This window comes from Scomber scombrus, chromosome 9 (genome assembly GCF_963691925.1).
Source record: "Scomber scombrus chromosome 9, fScoSco1.1, whole genome shotgun sequence".
Taxonomy (NCBI): Eukaryota; Metazoa; Chordata; class Actinopteri; order Scombriformes; family Scombridae; genus Scomber; species Scomber scombrus.
The window spans coordinates 15,313,310-15,332,695 of record NC_084978.1 but is presented as its reverse complement, the minus strand read 5'-3'; the positions used below and the strand labels follow the sequence as shown (position 1 = coordinate 15,332,695).

At 39.5% G+C, this 19,386-nt stretch overlaps 1 protein-coding gene across 1 annotated transcript; it reads right to left on the bottom strand.

The window, feature by feature from the left end:
- On the bottom strand, positions 1–14,060 carry LOC133985459 (neuronal acetylcholine receptor subunit alpha-3-like). Its single transcript, XM_062425092.1, has 7 exons — positions 14,003–14,060; positions 4,056–4,195; positions 3,878–3,922; positions 3,671–3,780; positions 2,815–3,022; positions 1,502–2,512; positions 1–126 (listed from the first exon to the last, which is right to left on the bottom strand). The coding sequence occupies exons 1-7, from the start codon at positions 14,058–14,060 to the stop codon at positions 1–3; spliced, it is 1,698 nt and encodes a 565-aa protein (XP_062281076.1).
- Positions 14,061–19,386: the final 5,326 nt, after the last annotated feature.

Genomic DNA, 19,386 nt, shown 5'->3' with positions numbered 1-19,386 from the left:
TCATTTTAAGAAGTTGATGACTGGCTGAAGGAAGAGTCCCAGAGTTCCCAGCACACACACTGTCACAAAAACCCATAGGAAGATCCTATCTATGACCATGGCGACGTACTTCCAGTCATCCTCCACCTAAAGAGAGGAAAGGCGACAATTTAGATACTTACTCTGAAATGTGTGTGCGAGAGAGAGAAAATACAAAATATTCAGGGCACACAAATTCATATGCAATAGCACTTTTCTCTCGATGTGTGTGTTTCTGTGTAAGACAAGCAGAGAGAACACCAGTGTTTACTACCATGTCTCCGTGTGGTTACTGTGTTCATTTGTATGAACAGTGTGTGTGTGTGTGTGTGTGTGTGTGTGTGTGTGTGTGTGTGTGTGTGTGTGTGTGTGTGTGTGTGTGTGTGTGTGTGTGTGTGTGTGTGTGTGTGTGTGTGAGTGTGTGTGTGTGTGCGTGTGGCATGCTGTTTATAAGTGTGGACAATTGGATAATGGCTGCAGTGGTCATAATGCCATTGTGTGCTTATAGAAGAGGCAGTATGGCTATTCTGCATGCATCAAAGAAAGATCAGCGCTTTGCTAAGAAAAGATGGAGATGAAGCAACAAACATATCAGGACCATACAGAGTTTGAGGAAGGCATACACAAAGCCTTCCGACTGCAAAAAACAAGCAGCTTTACCCTCCTTTTATAGCCCCATGTAAATGGTTTCAGCACCATTTAACAAGCTAGCTATAAACTACCAGAGATAACACACATACAGTATGCTCTAGCTTTTGTGTGTGTGTGTGTGTGTGTGTGTGTGTGTGTGTGTGTGTGTGTGTGTGTGTGTGTGTGTGTGTGTGTGTGTGTGTGTGTGCGTGCGCATGCGTGTGTGGAAATTAACATAAGTCTAGGTAATGTCCCCAAAAGTGAGCTAGGACAACGTGTGTGTTTGTCTTAAAAGTTCTATGAACATAATGGGGACCCTATATTCATATCATCACATATGGGGACTCATCTTTGATCTGGGAATAAAAATCTGGTTTCCACAAGGCTAACTATTTAGGGGTAGACTTGGTTTTAAGTTAATGGTCTTCTGTTTGTGTATCTCTCTCTAAGTGCTGGTAAGCAGAATATGTTTTAGTAGCGTTAGCAAATTAGAAATGTCCAACCTAGAAAATTCCAATCTAAAATAGAAAACAATACCTTTCACATATTAAAAATACAGCAGCATTCACAAAACACACTGGTGTCAATTTATGAAGTTGCTTAGCATGTTTTTAGAGTTAAATGAAAATATAAACAAAAATTGTATTATTATTAGTAACATAATAAGGTGACAATATCATCATCAACATCAACTGATTGGATAGAGTGGCAGACAGACACATATAATGATACAAAATATTGTTACTAATTAAGAAACATTACAGGTTTTGGCTTTAACACACCAATCAATCTGAGGATTCAATCTTATTTTCTTAAAAATAACCATGCTTTTCTAGAAATATTATTATATTACCTCTTTGGCTTTGTTGCGAGTCCTCATGTTCTCAGCGATATACTTCACGCTCTCGATGGCCTGTTTGATCTCTGGTGACACCACGGAGAAGGCAACCACAGCATTCACCGGTGATGGGGCACTTAGGGGCCTTGGTACTTTGGGCAACTCTGACTCCTGTGGCCCCTGGGTCTGGGGTGCCTGGGGAGGAGGGGGCACAATTGGGGGAGGGACAGGAGTCGGTACCTCTTTGCCTCTGTAGGGGCACCTTCTGTTCATATCCCGGTTCATGTCACGGTTCATTTCACCATACTCCACACAGTTCATGGAGCCACCAGCTGAGGAGGCTCCTCCTCCCCCTGTGCCACCATCTAGCGCTGGACACGGTACACCCCCAGTGATACCTCCAACGCTTACGCTTCCAGTTCCACTTCCTCCTCCCAGACTGTTCTTTCTCTTCTTGTTCCCTCCACTGCTCCCTCCTCCTGGTCCTCCTGTGCCTCCTGTGATACTGGCAGAAGAGGAACAGCCCTGGTCGATAGGCCGCCTCATCAACATCACCCTGGGTAGCACCCCAAGGAACACCGCCCTCACCCACTCTGGCATTGTGTGAGTCATGGGGGTGCGGTAGTGGACATTCAGCACAAAGACAGTGATGACAATACTGAGCGTGACAAAAATCATGGTAAAGAGGAGGTACTCGCCAATCAGAGGGATGACAAGTGACGTTGAAGGGATAGTCTCGGTGATGACCAGCAGGAACACAGTGAGGGAGAGGAGGACAGAGATACACAGAGTGACCTTCTCCCCACAGTCAGATGGAAGATAGAAGACCAACACTGTGAGGAAGGAGATGAGGAGGCAGGGGATGATGAGGTTAATGGTGTAGAAGAGTGGCAGGCGACGGATGTAGAAGGAGTAGGTGATGTCCGGGTAGATCTCCTCACAGCAGTTATATTTGATGTCGTGCTTGTAACCTGGTGCATCAATTATCTCCCACTCTCCACTTTCCCAGAAGTCTTTCAGGTTCACCTGGGGAAATGCAGATGTAAAGTGAATTTATTGGTAGGTTTTTTTTTTACCTACATTTTCTGTGTGTTTTACTAAAATCAAATCAGTTTAAAGGGAGAAAACACATTGATAGTTTGAAAATTGCCCCTTTAGAAGATGTGATCACATAAAAAAAGGTATTTGTGGAGCAGTACTGAAATGTTTCTGCTAATATTTTTATGATTGCAAGGATATTACAAAAAATGACCAAAAATGTAAAAAAAAAAAATATATATACATATTGGGTTGCAAATGTGTCATTTCCCTCTGACTTTTCCTCTGACCTTTGAGCCAATGAGCACCAGGTCAATCTTGGCCTTGTCATAGGTCCAGGAGCCAAACTTCATGGAGCAGTTCTGGTAGTCAAAGGGGAAATAGGTGATGTCCATCGGGCAGGAGGATTTAAAAATAGCTGGAGGAACCCAGGTGATGGTGCCATCAAACTTCAACAGAGCCTTGGTCTTGTCTTCCACTAAGAAATCACCTACAGCACTGTGGGAGAGCATTTTCAAGAAAATGTAAATGCCATTTCACTTAAAGGCCATTACAACATTTAACTAGAAAGGTCAGAAGATGGTGAGCATAAATAACTGAAACAGCATTAGCATTTCAGAGGAAGAATAAGAAAGAGTGGAAAAAGTGAGAACGTTGTTGTGCTACTGCCTAGTTATGTGTCATGACCAGTTGATGGCTATCACAGCAGGTATGTTGTAGAAATATCCAGGGCATGCAGAGATGGACAGTATTAAGTTGGTGCCTATTGATGGGTGATGTTCATTTAAATTCAGCTGCAACAGCCTCAATGCCAAAAAGGGAAACAGTCGTGACACACATGACACACATCATCTAGCTTTTCACAGAAAAGTGATGCACTACATGAAAACATGTCACAGCTGATGTCGATCACATTCATTGCAACAGCTTTGATGTTGTCGCTTTAGCCAAGTCTCAAAACCTTCACAGCAGTTTGTACACATTTCTTTGTACAGATTAGGTACGTTATTTGATAAATAGTTAGTAGAGTTGCATTATTTTTATGTCCTCCTGCAGTCCAAATCCATTAATACATGGGTTGGACTGACTTATATGATATATTGTCCAGCGCTTTTTACTTCTTAACATTTGTGCACTCAAACTTACTTGTTGTACAAAACAATGTCTGGCCTCCAAATCTTATTAGATGGAACTCGTATGAACTCAATGCCATCGTACTCAACAGGAGTCCATTTCAGTTTATAGTCATTCCAGACCTAAAAAACAGATAGAAACAATGAAGTCTTTTCATAATTAACTGAAACAAATAATTTGAAGACAACTCATAAAAGATGGGACATGAACGTTGCTTACATGTCTCAGCCACAGATTGGTTTCCATAATTTGATTGACCTCATCCTGTGAGGATGAACGACAAAAAACAAAAGGCAAATTAGCCGACAAGAACTGATGAAGAAAAACATAATAATACACATAATTTATCTGTTTAGAGAGAACAAGTGTTTATATCCATTCTCTGTATTTCTCTTACCACTTTGACTAGTTGAGATATGGACACCTCGAATTCCACTGTGACTGGATCAGATACATTCTCCACTGGTCGGATGAACTGGTTGTACCTGCGGAACAACCTCCGAAATAATCTGTCCTCTGCCTTAGATGAAAAACAGCCTAGTGAAAGACAGTAGACAAAGAAATGGGAAGGAAAGAAGAACGATTCAAATTGCAAAAGAAAATGTTAAGAGAAAGGTAAACATTGTCATTTATCAAATGCAGCAATGACTAAAGATGTAGTTTCCTCCCCGACCAAATTGAATTATATTAGAAAAGTCCCAATTTTGTTCACACAACGCTGATAAGCCTATCATTGTCAGATAAATCTTTGCATTTCAGAGTATACAGAGTTTTAAATTTTGTTGGGTTTGACATTCCCACACTGGCCAGATGTATGCATACTGATCATACTCTATGGGCAGATCATGCACACTTGAGACTCCCATCCACTTTGCCAGCTAACTTCTGGTTAGGTCTTTATTAACTTTAATGAGGATAAAATAATTTAATCATGTGGCTCTTCTAGACTTTCCAAATGTTGTCAGACGGAATGGATCTAATTCTGATAGTGAAATAAGTCATTTTGCGGGTGTTGTGTGACACTTAAAACAATTTATCTGCATCAGAAGTAGCAACAAAGTAAACTACGGCGGAGTCTATAGTGTAAGAACATGTCCATAGTGTTTTTGTAATTGCTCTCACTGCCAGAAGGAGGAGACACAAGTCCTGCACTTCAGATTTAATTCTGAGATTTAATTCTTTATGTACCCAGATATACTGGGTACATAAAGCCAAACCTATCTGAATCTATAAATGTTACTAGGGGTATGTGGTAAAATGGAAATTCTGTTTCAGTTAAACTAAGGTGAAATTACCTTAAATGAATGGCTCTTTGCTCTGGATGAAGTGAGGGCTGTGAAAGACTAAACAGACATATAAGAGGCATTTCACTTGCATGTTTACACAGTGAAAAGTAAAAGCCTGAAAGCTTTTAAGAAATCTGCAAACACAAGATGCTTTGAGCAAAAAAAGAATGCTACGCCTTTGGCCTCAGTGTGTCTTCAGACGTGCGTGTATGCAGTGTATCTGTACTTAGTACGGCTGGACTGAAGGTCATATTGTGGAAAAGTGCCACTAGTAACACTGGTGCCTCGGTTGGCACATAGAGCCCCACCACGCCTGTCCAAGCAGAAAATGTTGCCTCACTTGGGACAGTACACACTCGCACCGCCAGCACATCCTCAGAGCCTGGTGGCTTCAGGACTCTGAAAATCCTCTCCACTATATATGCACCACTAAAGAACATAAAAACACACATAATCTCTCTTCATCTGCCTCATGCAGTATCTTAATCTAATTTTCTTCATCCCATATTTCCTTCACCATGTTCCTCTTTTTTCTCTTTTCCTTTCATTATATAGTGTGCCTCAATTTCCTGGAACCTCTGTCATCTGCTTAACTAAATGCAATATACAGAAAGTTTGGTCTAGCCGTGTCAGGCCTAGAAATATTCATAGTCAGCTCCTCTGTTTTGATTACTGACTGCTCAATTTTGCTATTTTGGTACAAATATGGAGGGAAATAACCAATAATTAAAACCTTTTTTTTTCAACCACTCCCACCTTTGCTTTCAAGTTGAAAAAGGATGCTCGCAGTATTCAGCAGTAGTCCCTAAGCATCAAACTTGCACTTACTGAGCTGCATGACCATTTGATAAATGGAGGAGATTTTGCTTCACCAAAAGGGCAAATGGGGCACAGCCCCCATACACACAAATAGCCACGCTCGCTTTCGCTAAAAAGGTTTGTTTCCTTGACAACAACTAAATAAAACATGGTACTTTAATGGGACACTTTCTGTCAGGCAAGTCAGTTAACTATCTACAAACCAGTGGTATGTGCAACTGATTCAGAACCTCAAACTGACTTTTGATATGTATTCTTCTTTAGTATTAGTAATGTGCATGTTTTCTACTGCCATAAGACACTATACCAAACGCATTCACAGTGATAGTGGACTTTCATAAAACATATTTTTCAATAATCTATATGCTGGAACAAATATTTCATATGCACTGACCATAAAGTCATAAAGCAGTTCTTCCATTTATTGCCATTGGGAGTACACTTATATTGATATCATGGCGACATCCCAGATTACAGTCTGTCTGGTTTCTCATTTCGGGAGACCTATTCATTTGTTCATGTGGGAAATAACAATGTCACTCAAACTCATTCTTTGTTAGTTTATTTGATGGAGCATCTGACTGACTGAGGGTTATCTGAATCTGAAGTATGTCAAGTAATGTTAGACTCTTAAAATGATCAACACAATTAAGACATCTCTTTAGCCTTTTAGAGATTTTTTTACAACTATTTTAAATATTTTAATTTACAATTACATGGGACTAACACAGCTCAGGGGTGGTAACCTCACCTAACTGAGCTAAAAAATTTAAAAAAACATCCTTCATAACACTTATATAATCATAACATCGGCTGCACATAAAACAATGACCACACACACTCAAATATGTGACCCCAGACAATATTTAGTGCCACAAAAAAGAACATATTTGTGCAGCAGAGGGGAGAATATGCAATGACTTAATTCATCCACATATATTAATACATATACAGTAAAATAACTTTAAGTTAAAATCTTTATCACTCCCTCCACTCCAAATTTTACTGAGTTGTAACAAACACCTCACATGCAAGTCTCTATAAAAATCAAACTCAGATAGAACACACACAGCAGGTCCACTTAGATGAGTAAAAAGGTTGCACAGCTTTTTCACTATTATCTTTATTCCTCAAAGCATTTTTCAGACAGTATTGCTGTCATCAGACTTACCGCACTGATCAGGATTACCACCCAGATCAAGGCAATGTGACCTAAACATTTGGAGTTGTAGATATTACATACAGATGAAGGTTCAGGCAAGCTTATATTATCTCAGTGAAGTTATTTGCTTCATTTGAACAAGTATTGTAAGAAGTTGATTCACTAAAAAAAGATTAAAACATCAGCTCTAGCTCTAATGCTATATGAGTAATAAGTTGCATTATAGAACAACTCCAAAACTCTTAAGAAGTTTTCTGAGGTCATTGGCAGAGGCGAGTTGAGTCTGAAAGCATAATGAAAAGGCCTCTCTCCAGAGACGCTTGTGTAATTTCAGCTCTTGGTACCTGCTTTAAACACTGCCCGCTGCACTCCGACAACCTTCTTTAAGCTTCTAATTGGGTGGGGGGGAACCAGAGCAATTATAATCAGTCAATTAATTGGACCTTTTGTTCACTGTGACAAAAAAATTAAGCCAATATATTTTTTCTCTCTCTCTCTGTCAGCACAGCTACTCTCTTAATTCCTTGTCTTTATTCTGCCACTGATGATCTTAAGTACCCAGTTTTAAAGTTATTTGTAACATTTTCCCTTTTACCTTAGTTGATACTTTTGCTCTTTGCTACACTGCGTAGCATTTAGCAAAGGATTTTAAATGTAGGAATTTAATTTGTGTGGCACAAGTGTGCATTTATAAGTGTGCATGTGACAGGAACAAGCAGTGAGTGATAAAACATTCATGATTTAGGATGTTTTATGAAGAAGATATGCCTTCTTTATAGCAACTGAACAACATAGTAACATACAGTAGTGAATGTATACTATGTAAAATCTATGTAAAGTATAGATAGTTCATTTAAATAATGCTTATCATATAGGTTTAACAAGTCTAGCAAGTGCACATATAAAATATGAGCACATTTTTCAATCTACAAACTACATCTAAAAATAACTATGTATATGTAACAAACTCACTTGTCTCAGGCTTATTAATCACTGTAGACAAGACTGCATTCGTCTCTGATGATGAGCAATGAAATCAGCTTGACAGTTGTGTTTCATTTTAAAAGACGTGCACTCTTTCCATGCCCAGTTGTTGTGATGCGGTAACAAAGTGACAAGTCTTTGTTCTGACACACATGAAGTCAAGTCAAGCAGTCAAGCATTTCAACCTTAAAAAGCCACATTGATTTAGAATTAACAAGCCAAACATTGAGTCCAGTTCCATCTCTCATGGCTACAGGAGCCTAAAGCTGAGCAGAAAGACCCGTGGCTTGCGGGTAGCTCTTTGATCAGGCATGTGCTTAACAGGATAAGCCTGGGAGCGAGTGGTGAACGCTCTGAAGGAACTAATTATACTCCAATAATACACTGCTAGCAGTGTGTGTGAGAGAGAGGAGATAGGGGGAGAAAGTGACAGCAAGAACAAGGAGAGAAAAACTAGATAGCGTGTCTCTGCTCTCCAGGGTTTTTGATGGCCTGACTGTGACATGCTGAATGACGCACAAGAGGATACACAGTGATTACTGCCTTTACTGTGGACTTCCCATTAAACATATGCTGCATGCTGTACCCTATGTGTTTCTTCATGTATGAAGGATTGCCTATATGAAGGTAAACTGTGTGTGTGTGTGTGTGTGCGTACGTGCGTGTGTGCGTGCGTGTGTCTGCTTTTGCACATGCTCCTAGTACAGTATGGCCTTTCACCTTTGATTTGACTCACTCCGAACAGCATATTATTTTTTTCACTGGCGCATGCAATTCAGTAGCGTCTTGCTTCCATGCTTTCATCTCTGACATCTTTATCTTCAATAAGACATGATATTAACCAGATGATATCTGACAGACATGAGAGATTGGGAATAAAAATGAGCCTTGAGTTTGTTTTATCTGTGTCATAGTGGAAGACGATGGTCACAATATCTGGGACGCCTCACAACACCCAGACAATAACAGTAGCACATGACAATTTTTTTGCCTTCTCTTGCCTAGTGTAAAATTATGTTGTTGCTGCCAGGTGTAAGACTGTCCTTTACACCTCCTAATCACTTATAAGCTGTAAATTATCTTGAATATATCTCTTGACCATGTCACAGCAAGGATTCATGACTAGGTCAGCCTACTATTATACAGTAACCACCCTGAAAGACAAAAATAATGTGTAGTCTGATCCAAGCATAACACCTCTCAGATTGACTCTTATGTTATTGCATGTATCAAACAGACAACAAAGTGAAGGTCATTTGTAACTCAATATCAAAAGAGATGAACATGTAATGGCATTGAGAAAGACTGAACTCAGACATCAACATAGGTTCCAATGAAATTTCCATAGAAATGCTCTGAGGTAGATTTTGCTCTGAGGCAAAATAATAGACTCTCTGCATGACCTTTGAATTCCAGTGAACATTCACAGCTGTGGTAAATGAGATAGACAACCTACCAGGCAAACTGGTGATGCCATGTTTAGGTCATATCAAAGTTGTCGTAATTATGAGCCTCCAACTTGTAAGACATCAACATCCAAGTCGAAATTATGACTTGGCATTTAGTGATATGGAAGTGTCTGGAAACCAAAGAAATATGAATGCTGCATATTAGTCAATGCACAGTATGGAAATCTTCACATGAACAAATCTTTAATCAATCAACTGTCTTGTTGACATGAATGCCTGCAAGTAATAAACATGGGAATCTTTTCCATCGCTATCATCTGTCCCATATGTTATGTATATATACACATGATATGTATATATACATAACATATATATGTGTGTGTATGTATATATATATATATGTGTGTGTATATATATATATATATATATATATATATATATATATATATATATATATATATATATATATATATATATATATATATATATATATATATATATATATATATATATATATATATGTATGTATGTGAACATGGCATGAGTTCACTCCAGCTGAGTGCCTCTAAAAGCGTAGGTGTAACAAACGGGCGAAGCACTTGGAGCAGAACCAGAACATGTTGGAGAGATTTTCTCAGGATCCATAAGAAGGAAAGAAACTCCTGAGGAGAGATGCTGGGCTGTGCTGTTTTCCCATGACTTGGGCATGGATAAGAAAATGGGAAATGTATGTAATAGTAAAGGGCTTACTTAGGTAGGAACTCTGCTGTTGGAATAGTATACTAATAAGCCATGGCATGTTTTGAAGGATTTATTGAGAAATAAAAGTTTGGTGTAAATACATCATTAATACCACAGCACTCCAGGTTGCAACCTGTAATAGCCTGCATTGTGTATGTTATCGGCTTGGAAGAGTAGAACACACTAAAGCAATAGAGCAACCAAGGCAGATGAAAAAAGAATGGATAGGGGTCAGTAGAGAGAAAGAGAGAAGGTATGGGAAAGAAACACTTGAATTTCCATCTCGGTACCTGAAGCCATAGGCTGTCTTGCTCAACCCACATCTCACCCTCTCTCTCTTCATACTTAAGCCTGACTCAGTTCATTGGCAGCACTGACTACAAAGATCTCCCAGAGGAATCCGGGAGCAGGGCTGTCTGGAAGAGGATGTCTGTGTGTATGTGAAAAGAGATAGAAAGTGTGAGTGATGGTGGTGGTGGTGTTGGGGGGGCGGGGGGGTATTATGGTTTAAGCCAATCCATAGGGGGTGGAATAAGGCCTCTGCCTGTGGTGGTTATACAGTATGTTCGCAAGCGGGGGGGGTTCGGTTGCAAAATCACATGACAATCGTGTTAAGAGGACCCTTAAGCTACCACATAGTCCTTAAGCCACACAAACACGAACACACACATACACACTGATTGCCTGTCAAGACTTTAATGCAACTATATTTCTTCTGAGAGTGAAACCAGAGAGCCACTCTGTAGTTCCAAGCTCAGAAGAGCATTTAAGTCTGGCAGGAGCAAATATGCTCAATGGTGCTGTGATGCAAGCAGACAACTCCATACTAGCAAACTTTAAAAAAAGTAACAGAGGCTTAATATAAACCATACCAAACATTGGTGAAAGAAAAGACACATTCATCGCAACCTATATTGATTTCAGACAATCAGTTGTGGTGACTTTTTTCTTCCTTTGAGTATTTTTTTATCACTAGCAGCCTGCATTAGTTGTTGCAGAACTTATCTGAAAAGGCAGATCCTCTTTACGCTGTCAACACACAGCTGCAGCCTATTAAAATGCACAGCAAAGTGAGATAAAGGGTCAAGCCTCAAACATAATGCGGCTCAGATCACTATAATGCCAGCATGGCTGGACATCTCTGTTAGCTGTTTTCTGCTAAAGATAATGCAGGCAAAAAAGCATTGTGCAATTTCAATGAGTTTAATGGCTAAATCCCAGACCCTAAGAAACCAGTCTAGTCCTGAAATATACTGATGTGCAACAAAATCTATCCCAAAGGCTGTGACTGTGTGACTGTGTCATAACTTCAAATAACAACCCTACATGCTTCACAGACCTCTACTTCGTACCTCCAAGCTACTCCAATAGATTCTATTCTGGACTAAAAGACCTCAATCCCATGGACTGCAGGATCAGCATTTCCTCTGTATAGTGAAAAATCATCCGATCCTGGATGGCAGGAGACAATACCTTCGGTAGTCCACTAATCAGACCCCTGCTGGGAGTATGTGTGTGTGTCAATGTGTGTTTTTCAGACACTTATCTGCATACACAGCCCTGTTCAGAATCATGCAAAAGCCCACACAGCCAATGAGGGATTGAGGGAAGGAGGGAGGAGAGGTGGACAGAGTGGGGGTAAAGAGGATGGTGAGGGCAGAATCTTTTCATTTCTGTGGGTTTTATCTCAAATAGCAAAGTGAACCGCCTCAGACTAGTAAGAACACGGGGTGGATTTCCTCTCACTTGAGTAAAATCTGTTCTTCTGCAAGAGTATTGACATTGTCATCCCTTCACGGCAGCACTGTCTTGTTCCTTTTAAAATTTGCCCAGTTCAAGGGCAAAGCAAAAAAGCAGTCAACTGTGGCAAATCTCTCCAGTGGAGAAAGACACGACTGAGAGTGAGGGTGTCCATCCCACGTGTCACACGGAGACACATCCCTTCCACTTGACTCTGAGTCTACGTCAGGTTACAGCATGTGTGAATCCAGCGTATTTTACTTGACGACTGGAGCGTAACAATACGAAGGCACTTAGTGCTGCTCCCAAGGGGAAGACTTTGGGTACCACATCTGGGACAAACTCACTGCTGCACTCTGGGCTTTTAAGTATAAAATCACAACATTGTCATATAAGACAGTAATGATCCAATCTATATCCAGATTAATTAAAGCTCCTACATTCTCTGCTCAAAGCATACAGAGCCTGGTAGGTTCTTTCCCAGGTAAAGTTACTCATTATTTGGGAGCAAGCTAAAAAAGACTTGTGTATTTAGTATTAGCAGCAATACCCACCAATCTTGATTAGACCAAGAAAAGAGTGACACCTATAGAAACTCAAATATCAACAACAGACAAACAAACTACATTACATCACACACTGTTTGACTGATAGCCTGGGGAAGTGGAGAAGCAACAACTAGTACTTAGAATAAAAATGCTGCCAAAAACATAGATATCCATCATGTTTGGTGCTCCCAACAGTACAGACACTCTCCCAAGGAAAAGGTGTCCTCTTTGGGAATGTGAATGAGATGAAATTGGACTAATACAACCATTCAGTTACATTCGAAAGCAGCACAAAAGTTTAGCTTTAAAGCATTGAACTATTATTTGTTCTGATTGAGCTCCCATGGGACATACTCAATGACCCCACTTCAAAACTTGCCATTTAAAAAGCTCACAAGAGACTGGCAGCCTTACATGAACAAAAGATGTTAGGAAACAGAAAATATGCATGGAGGTGACTTTTTGGAAGAGGAATAGGAAAGAAAGAAAAAGATCACACAGAGAGAAGAACAAGATACAGAGAACCTGTCAGAGTGATCCAGCTGTGATTGAACTGATATTAAATAAAACACCAAGGAAATCATACAGCTTTACTTCTAATTTGAACTTATTTGATGTGGCATCAGGATGAGCTACATGCTAATTATCACTGTTGAGCATCTGCGTCTGAGTGTTCATAAGCGAGACACAAATCCTAGCAGCTCTACGTTCTTCTTCCCTATATTTAACAACAATGACCTCTGACCTCTGTGTGTGGAGGGGACCCATATCCCGTGCACATCTGGGAGATGCAGAGATGAAATCACACACTGGGCTGCGGCTGGAGAGGCATGCAGTATGTCAGTCATGCATGTGTTGTCTAGTCTTGTGCATGGATGGGTACTTCACCATAGCTCCAGGGGCTGAGGTATCGTCTATAGTATAGACTGATAACGATCGAGGATAATCATCTCAAAACTGAACCCAGTGTGCATTTTAGAATATATTTTTTAATTATTTTGTGCGTCCAGGTCCCGTAAGTAAGGGGTCTCCCTGCAATATGACAGTGACTGTACAAGTTTTAAGAGCATGTAAGATATGGTGTTTTTCTGGCATAAGGGACTTTTCTCAGATAAGAACAAATGCTTATTATGGAATAGACAAAGTTGTTTCTATCTATCTAAAGAAAATAGGAAAGGGAGTTGATGGAACAGCAGCATGCAAAAGGATGCACACACCATTATTAATTACAATGTGGGAGGAGACTTTTCTCACTTTCAACATCAGCTCTATTTTTTAAGTAGTAGCCGACATAGAATAATTGCACAAACTGAGATGCAGCTGCTGCAATAAAACATATATGCATTTGTCATCATCACGTTCAAGTTTTGTTTATAACCATGTCACCCAGCTCAGTTAATAAAAGGAAGTAAAGTTTAGCCTTTTTTTCTCCTGCAGCCTTTACCAAGCTTTTAAATCTCTGGATTGGGAGCAAACACCTACTGTTTTACCTGGCGGTTACAGTACTAAAGATAACTTCAAACGTGTGTAACGAACACGGTAACAAACTGTTAACATGACATATAAGATAAAAGTATTGGCACACCTATAGCAACGAGTATAATGCCACTTTTTTGCTTTTTGAGTCGACCGATCGAAGGCGCGCCATGTCTTACCTTGCGCTGTCAGGAGCACCAGCAGGAGGACGTTTGTTAGTTTCCCGGGGAAAATCATCGATGCATCGGCGCTTAGCGATGCGTTCTGTGGATAAAAGAGGATGACAGTCAATGGGATCTTGTAGATAACCTACTTCAAACGTCTACGGAGCCTCAAGATTAGATTAGTGCAGCATTTTTCTTTGCGCTCCTGAGCGTGGAGAGGTTGGACTCGCGGTGCGCTTTCCCGACATGGATAACTTCAGCACGTCCCGCCTTCGCCCTCCCTCCCTCCATCCCTGCGTTACACTCACCCACCCACGAGCCCACGAGCCAAACCTCGCGACCTGACTCACCACTGTGACTCAGAAGTGATAAGTTTGGAATAGTAAAATGGTCAACTAATATGGCTCAAGTTTTACAAAAAAAATATCCATCCATTTTCATTATCAGTCCTTCAAGCTCATTTCCTAAGATAAATGGGTCGGATTTTTAGAAATGTCAATTGTTTAAGAAAGTTATTAATATTGTAATCTATCTATCTATCTATCTATCTATCTATCTATCTATCTATCTATCTATCTATCTATCTATCTATCTATCTATCTATCTATCTATCTGTCTGTCTGTCTGTCTGTCTATCTGCCTGTCTGTCTGTCTGTCTGTCTGTCTGTCTATCCAGTCATTTTCACATGTATCAATAGATTTATCTTAAAAAGAAGTTTAACACAAATATCTCTAATCCAATCACCACATTTACTTAATACACGCTCCAGAGGAAGATGCGAATACGCACACTTACACACACACACACACACACACACACACACACACACAAACACACGCACACACACACACACACACACACACAATAAGATCACATATTTTCACTGCAGTAAATGACCTATTTAGTCACTTAATTGATTTTGTACGCATAACAATGCTCTGGCAGCTTAAAGCATTATCTGCTATAATAGAGTCTTGAAGGCTGCAGAGTCTGCCCAATTCAAATAATGGGAAGCTATTAATGCATAGCAACACTGCATTGAATTGGAACTAAAATGATTGTCAGTATGCAAGTGCAGACTGAACTACTGTATCCTCTGTAAAGGAAAAATGCAGTGGTAGTGGTTTTTAGATGTCCAACACTTAAGTTAACTCTGGAATTAATTCAGTTTTACTGAAACACACAAACATGAACACTCACACATATATTAGTTTGTCTAGATCCCAACCTGCCAAAATTTAAAAATATTTATGTAAAGTCAAGAATATATATGTTTTTTCATAATGCTTGACACAGCTTATAGTACATTACCCTGCCTGATCAAACAAAGAGTGTGTTGCAAAGGTGCTGCTTCTTGAAACAGTACAAAGTGCCATGCATGTTTACAGCTGGTAGGTCAGAAGCCAAGAGGCTAAAGACAAGTGGAACTGCTCAGTCCTAAATTTTAAGCTCACTCAGTTTTGTCACTGGGGAGTGAAGTCAAACGAGGTTGTTGAGGCTAGGAGGGCAGAAGTTGCAGTGATTAAATGACTCACATGGGCCAGTGGCAGCCCCAAAAAGAACAAAAGACTGAGAAAAGAAGGAAGACAGCAAAGTAGAGAGAAAGGTTTGATGGGAGAGAGGGCAAGAAAGAGACACCCTCCAATCAGCTGACCATGAAATGTTAAAAAGCTCCAGAAAAGACGTGATGTGCTGAGGGAGTGTCAACCAGAAGCATATGGGAGAAGAGAAGAGAAGAGAAGAGAAGAGAAGAGAAGAGAAGAGAAGAGAAGAGAAGAGAAGAGAAGAGAAGAGAAGAGAAGAGAAGAGAAGAGAAGAGAAGAGAAGAGAAGAGAAGAGACGGAAACTAGGACCAGTTTTTCCTGCTTGATGTGTCTCAGCATGACAGAGGCAGTGAATCTATTTGCAGAATTTTTTTTTTAGATTCAACAAGATGCAGAGAAAAGCTGAGAAAGAGTCTCCACCCACTGGCCCATACTGGAGACAAACATTAGATCCTCCTTCACAATGAGTAATGTTTTTCTCCATTTCTTTGATTTTTTTTCCTTCTCAATAAGTCTTCCTTGTCTTCTTTCCTTTTGTCATTTACAATATTCCCATTCCCATTGACACTAGGAGAGATATACTGCATTCTAAAGAGCGATGGACATTTAAACAGGCATACTTGACATTTAAAAAACAAACATTTGAAGGTATTTAACATGGCATTATGCTTTAAAGCTAAAATATGTGACTTTTTCCCATGTATGGAATATTTTGGGCGGAATTAATTAACCTTTTATATTTTAAGGGATGGCCAAGGTGTATATTTACATTACTTAGTAACAGTTTTAGACCTATAATCGTTTTGTATATATATATTATATATAGGGAAAAGTAAATGTTTGACATTTGATGTCATGTTCAGAAGGAAATGCTGTTCACTGTAATATGTAAAATAGTTTTCACCTCTTATTTCTTGTTCATTTGCAGCCCATTCTCACACAATCCACATTTCAACTGTCTCAATCTAAATTTAAAGTATTTCTCATTTAACTCTTATCTCTCTTTCCTCATCGGTAATTTATTTCAATCTAATTATGGGAGTAGATTATAATAGCTTTACTTGGATCAACAGTCCTTATCAGTGTTTATAATGGAGTGCAAACTGATATAGTGTTCATTAACAATATATACTGTTACACACAATGATCGTACTGTCATGTGTGATTTAGAAAACAACAATGAAATCACTGGATCAAAATATAAAATTACCATTTAATGAAATTGCAAGTATCAAAATGTAACATGAGCATCAACTTAATACAGCACATGGAAAACAAAGATTGCAATATGACAGTATTAAGCCCTGATTATTTAAAAATAAATCCATCAAGTATCTTTCATTCATAAGAATGAATATAATCTTTATCCATGTGTTTCTCCTCTGTATTTATATCAAAGTGTTTTAAATCAAACAACATTAATATAAAAATAAAACTATAATTTAGATAGTAGTATAAGATCTACACAAAATATACTCGTAATTCAATAAATCCTGTGTTGTGAAATCAAAGGCATGACTTATGAAAGAAGCATTGTGCAAGAAACTATTTCTCTGTATTTATTACATTGAGATTACAAGTTGAATAGACAGTATGTCTAGAGAAAGAGGAAGAGAATAGGGGCAGAGTCTGTTCAGTGATGCAGGAATTGGTCAGGTTCACAGGAGGAGACTATTGCCCCACAGCATTACAGTTCAGCCGACTGGTGTTTCAGGACAGTCTCCAGCCAAGGTGACATCCCGGCATTGCTCCAACAGAGCAGGAAAAAAGTAAAAAAAACAATGTGTCGTCCTTTTTTTACCACTTTGTTTGTTCTTCTCCTCCTTTGCCCTGTCTCTGTGCGATCACACAGCCGGACGCACTGTTAAATAACAGCAGGCATCTAGTTAGACAGCTCAGACAAAGCAGAAGGACCTCGAGGGCCTAACGGAGACAACGCAGGAGAAGGAAAAGGGCAAGTGTAGTTACAACAGTGTGTGTCAGACAAGACTGTCCTGGCTCATCCGCGTCAACCTTGCACACTTTTGCCTCTCTCCTCAGCTGAATCTTTTGGGGTATTTTCTCTTACCATACTCTTCCACCTCCAGCTTATGTCATGCATCATATTATCCTCTTTTTCTCTTTTTAATTCCTTCCCTGACTAAAGATTTCTGGATATCCCTCTTCTGTTGAAATACGCAAAGTTTTCATGTTTAACTTTCTATAATAGATGTTTTTTTACTATAAATCAGTCAGGTTTAAGGGAACAATGCTGTCCATCATTCTTTTTGCTATTATTTTTCATCTAAAAATACTTACTGTACAGTAACCATACACCTTTTTTGTTAAACATTGAACATTTTTGGGAAGCATTTTCTCATAGAGATGTCTAAATTTTAATCTCAAAGTTCATAACTGACTTCCTGCCATCTTTCTTGACCTTTCTCTGACCAACTTACACTTTAACCCCATCTAAACAGTTTAGCTTTCGTCCCATGATGCGCTTCTTCCTTCTGCTCTTCTAATCCTACCAATCCACTGTCACCACCCTTTTTAAATGCTTTCAGCATCTCCTTTCCTCCCACAGCTTGTCCTGTTCTGCCAGTCACGCTACACTCTGCAACCCCATTCAACTCTTAAGCACTCAAATCCTCAAACCCATCCCTCCCTCTCCGACCCTCCCAGGCCTCCACTCATTGCCCTGTCTTCTCTCTCTCCCTTTCTCTCTCTCTCAAACCCATTATCACCACCACATCCTACTAACCATTCATCCAGTTTCCACTATATGCTGTCTGCTTGGTCATGCTGTGGCCTGTTGAAGCCACCAGCAACTAATTAAAGTCCCTTCACTGCTCACAGTTATCTGATTAAAGCCCTTTGCTGTTAATTAAGCTGCCATTTCTCTGCGTCATGTTTTTTCCCCACAATCCCTGCCTCCCTCCCTCTCTTGTTCTTTCACATACACACAGAGTCAACACACATACAAAACACTGTGACAATTTGTTTACAATCACGCTTACAACTCCATTCTGTCTCCTGTTTTTGCCCTCTCTGTCCGTCTTGTTCTCTGAATGACCAGCGGTGTCATTGTCTGGGTCTTTTTTTGCCATCAAAGATGTGCTCGTCATGGCTCCAAGAGATTTTTAATCAGTTTGAAATGTGTTGGGAACATTTCACTGATAGCCTTGGCAGTCCTTTTTTGTGTCCTCGGAGACAAGTGTCAAACTGGAGCATTTAATCCCTTTCCTATAATATCGCAAGATATTTGGTAACATTTATGTCACAAACTGTTATACATCATGCCTATTGATGCTAATGACTAACAGATGAGATGAAGATGTGTTTCTGTGACTTTCTTGTTTCATCTCAATTTAAAATCTGATTAATTTCAGAAGATGAATTGAACATGTGGCTACAGGCATGTTCGCCAAAATGATATGTCATAATGCCAAAAACAATGTAAATGAGGATCTAGGCCTTATCTTTTTTGCTTGTGACCCTTTAATCATAGCAATGTATTGGTAATCAACTGATGCATACATCTACCAGTTATAACCAGCTCAAATAGAGAGGTTTTTTTTCTTGTGTTGATTTGCATGGTTGATAAAGTCTTGAAAAAAAGCAAAGATTAGAGAAAAGATTAACGTAAGGTTGAGTAGGAGGAGAGAAAAAGGTAATTAAAAATGTTTTTATTTACTGCAGTGTCATACCAAATAAATCATGGACCCATGTTTATTTTATTAGAAACTGTAGTAGTATAGTAATGACAGGACTGTTTTTCATACTAGTACAGATACTAGCATCGAGCTCTGCAGTGTCTCATATGACCACTAGTGAGCAGCAGCAGGCACCCAGAGCTGTCAGCAGGTACCAGA

Bases quoted from the DNA above. Each gene is read 5' to 3' on its own strand.
- LOC133985459 (XM_062425092.1), bottom strand. From the start codon at position 14,060: ATGATTTTCCCCGGGAAACTAACAAACGTCCTCCTGCTGGTGCTCCTG. The intron at 3,023-3,670 runs GTAAGTTTGAGT...GCTCTCCCACAG, and splicing joins GACATTGTTTTGTACAACAA to TGCTGTAGGTGATTTCTTAG. The intron at 2,513-2,814 runs GTCAGAGGAAAA...GCATTTCCCCAG, and splicing joins TGGTGCTCATTGGCTCAAAG to GTGAACCTGAAAGACTTCTG.